This window comes from Aptenodytes forsteri, unplaced genomic scaffold (assembly GCF_000699145.1).
Source record: "Aptenodytes forsteri isolate BGI_AS27 unplaced genomic scaffold, ASM69914v1 Scaffold289, whole genome shotgun sequence".
In the NCBI taxonomy this organism is placed as follows: Eukaryota; Metazoa; Chordata; class Aves; order Sphenisciformes; family Spheniscidae; genus Aptenodytes; species Aptenodytes forsteri.
In genome coordinates, this window is record NW_008795025.1 from 353,579 (window position 1) to 354,420 (window position 842).

General features: G+C 55.7%; 1 protein-coding gene across 1 annotated transcript in view; it reads right to left on the minus strand.

Annotated features, from left to right (window-relative positions):
• HMCN1 (hemicentin 1) overlaps positions 1-158 on the minus strand; it is a 209,654-nt gene extending 209,496 nt beyond the window's left edge. The window contains exon 1 of the mRNA XM_009275892.2: positions 32-158. Coding sequence (XP_009274167.1) covers positions 32-158 — 127 coding nt within the window. The remainder of the gene's footprint in view (positions 1-31) is intronic.
• Positions 159-842: the final 684 nt, after the last annotated feature.

An 842-nucleotide genomic window follows, 5' to 3' on the forward strand; every position in this document is an offset into this window, starting at 1 on the left:
GGCGGGCTGGGGCCGGTGCCGCCCCTCGCACCTGGCCGCCTGCTGCCTCCCTGTTCCGCCCCGAGCCGCCAGCCCCGGCCCCGGCGGCCGCCGAGCCCCGCGGGGGAGCCTCCCTGGCGGGAACGGGACGCCGGAGGGTGAGGTACAGACCTGCCCATCACGGACCGGGGTCTGTGCCCACACCTGACGGGGAGGTGAGGACGGTGGTGCTGACTCGAGCTCATCCCTAGGACGATAGATGAGTATATTTATTGTTTTCTTATTATAAACGCTTGATGCGAGACTGAAGTCGTTCCTATGTGCACTGCTGCCCTGGTTCTCCTCTTCAGTTACACTTCCACAACTACTACCTGAAACCCAGAGGCTGGACCTCCCGAGGCCCCTTCCAGCCTCAGTTTTCCTCAGCTCCTATGAAAGTATTCTTAAAGTAACTATTAAAGTGGGTAGAAAAGACCCCAAAATGTCATCAGGACATTCAGGCACTGGCAGTCTCTGGTGCAAGAAAAAGACTGGACAATGAAGGAAAGAAAATGGCCAGAGTGGTAGTTTAACCCCACTCAGGCGATGGAAGAGATTAAAGGCTATATATTTCAGCGCTCCTTAGTTGTTTAAGGATGCAGCTACGTCCCAGCACACACCTTTTGAAAATCCAATCCTCGGTGGCTGATCCAACGCCACATGAAAGGACTGGGGGGAGAGCCAGGAGCCAAATCCACATTGCTCCAGCTCACCTCAGCGCTGCTATCACAAGCCTCCCTTCCCATCGGCTGCCTCATGCGCTGCGGGGAGCAACAGGACATCATTTTAAACACCAAGTGGGAGGGAAATGGCATCCTTTGTTT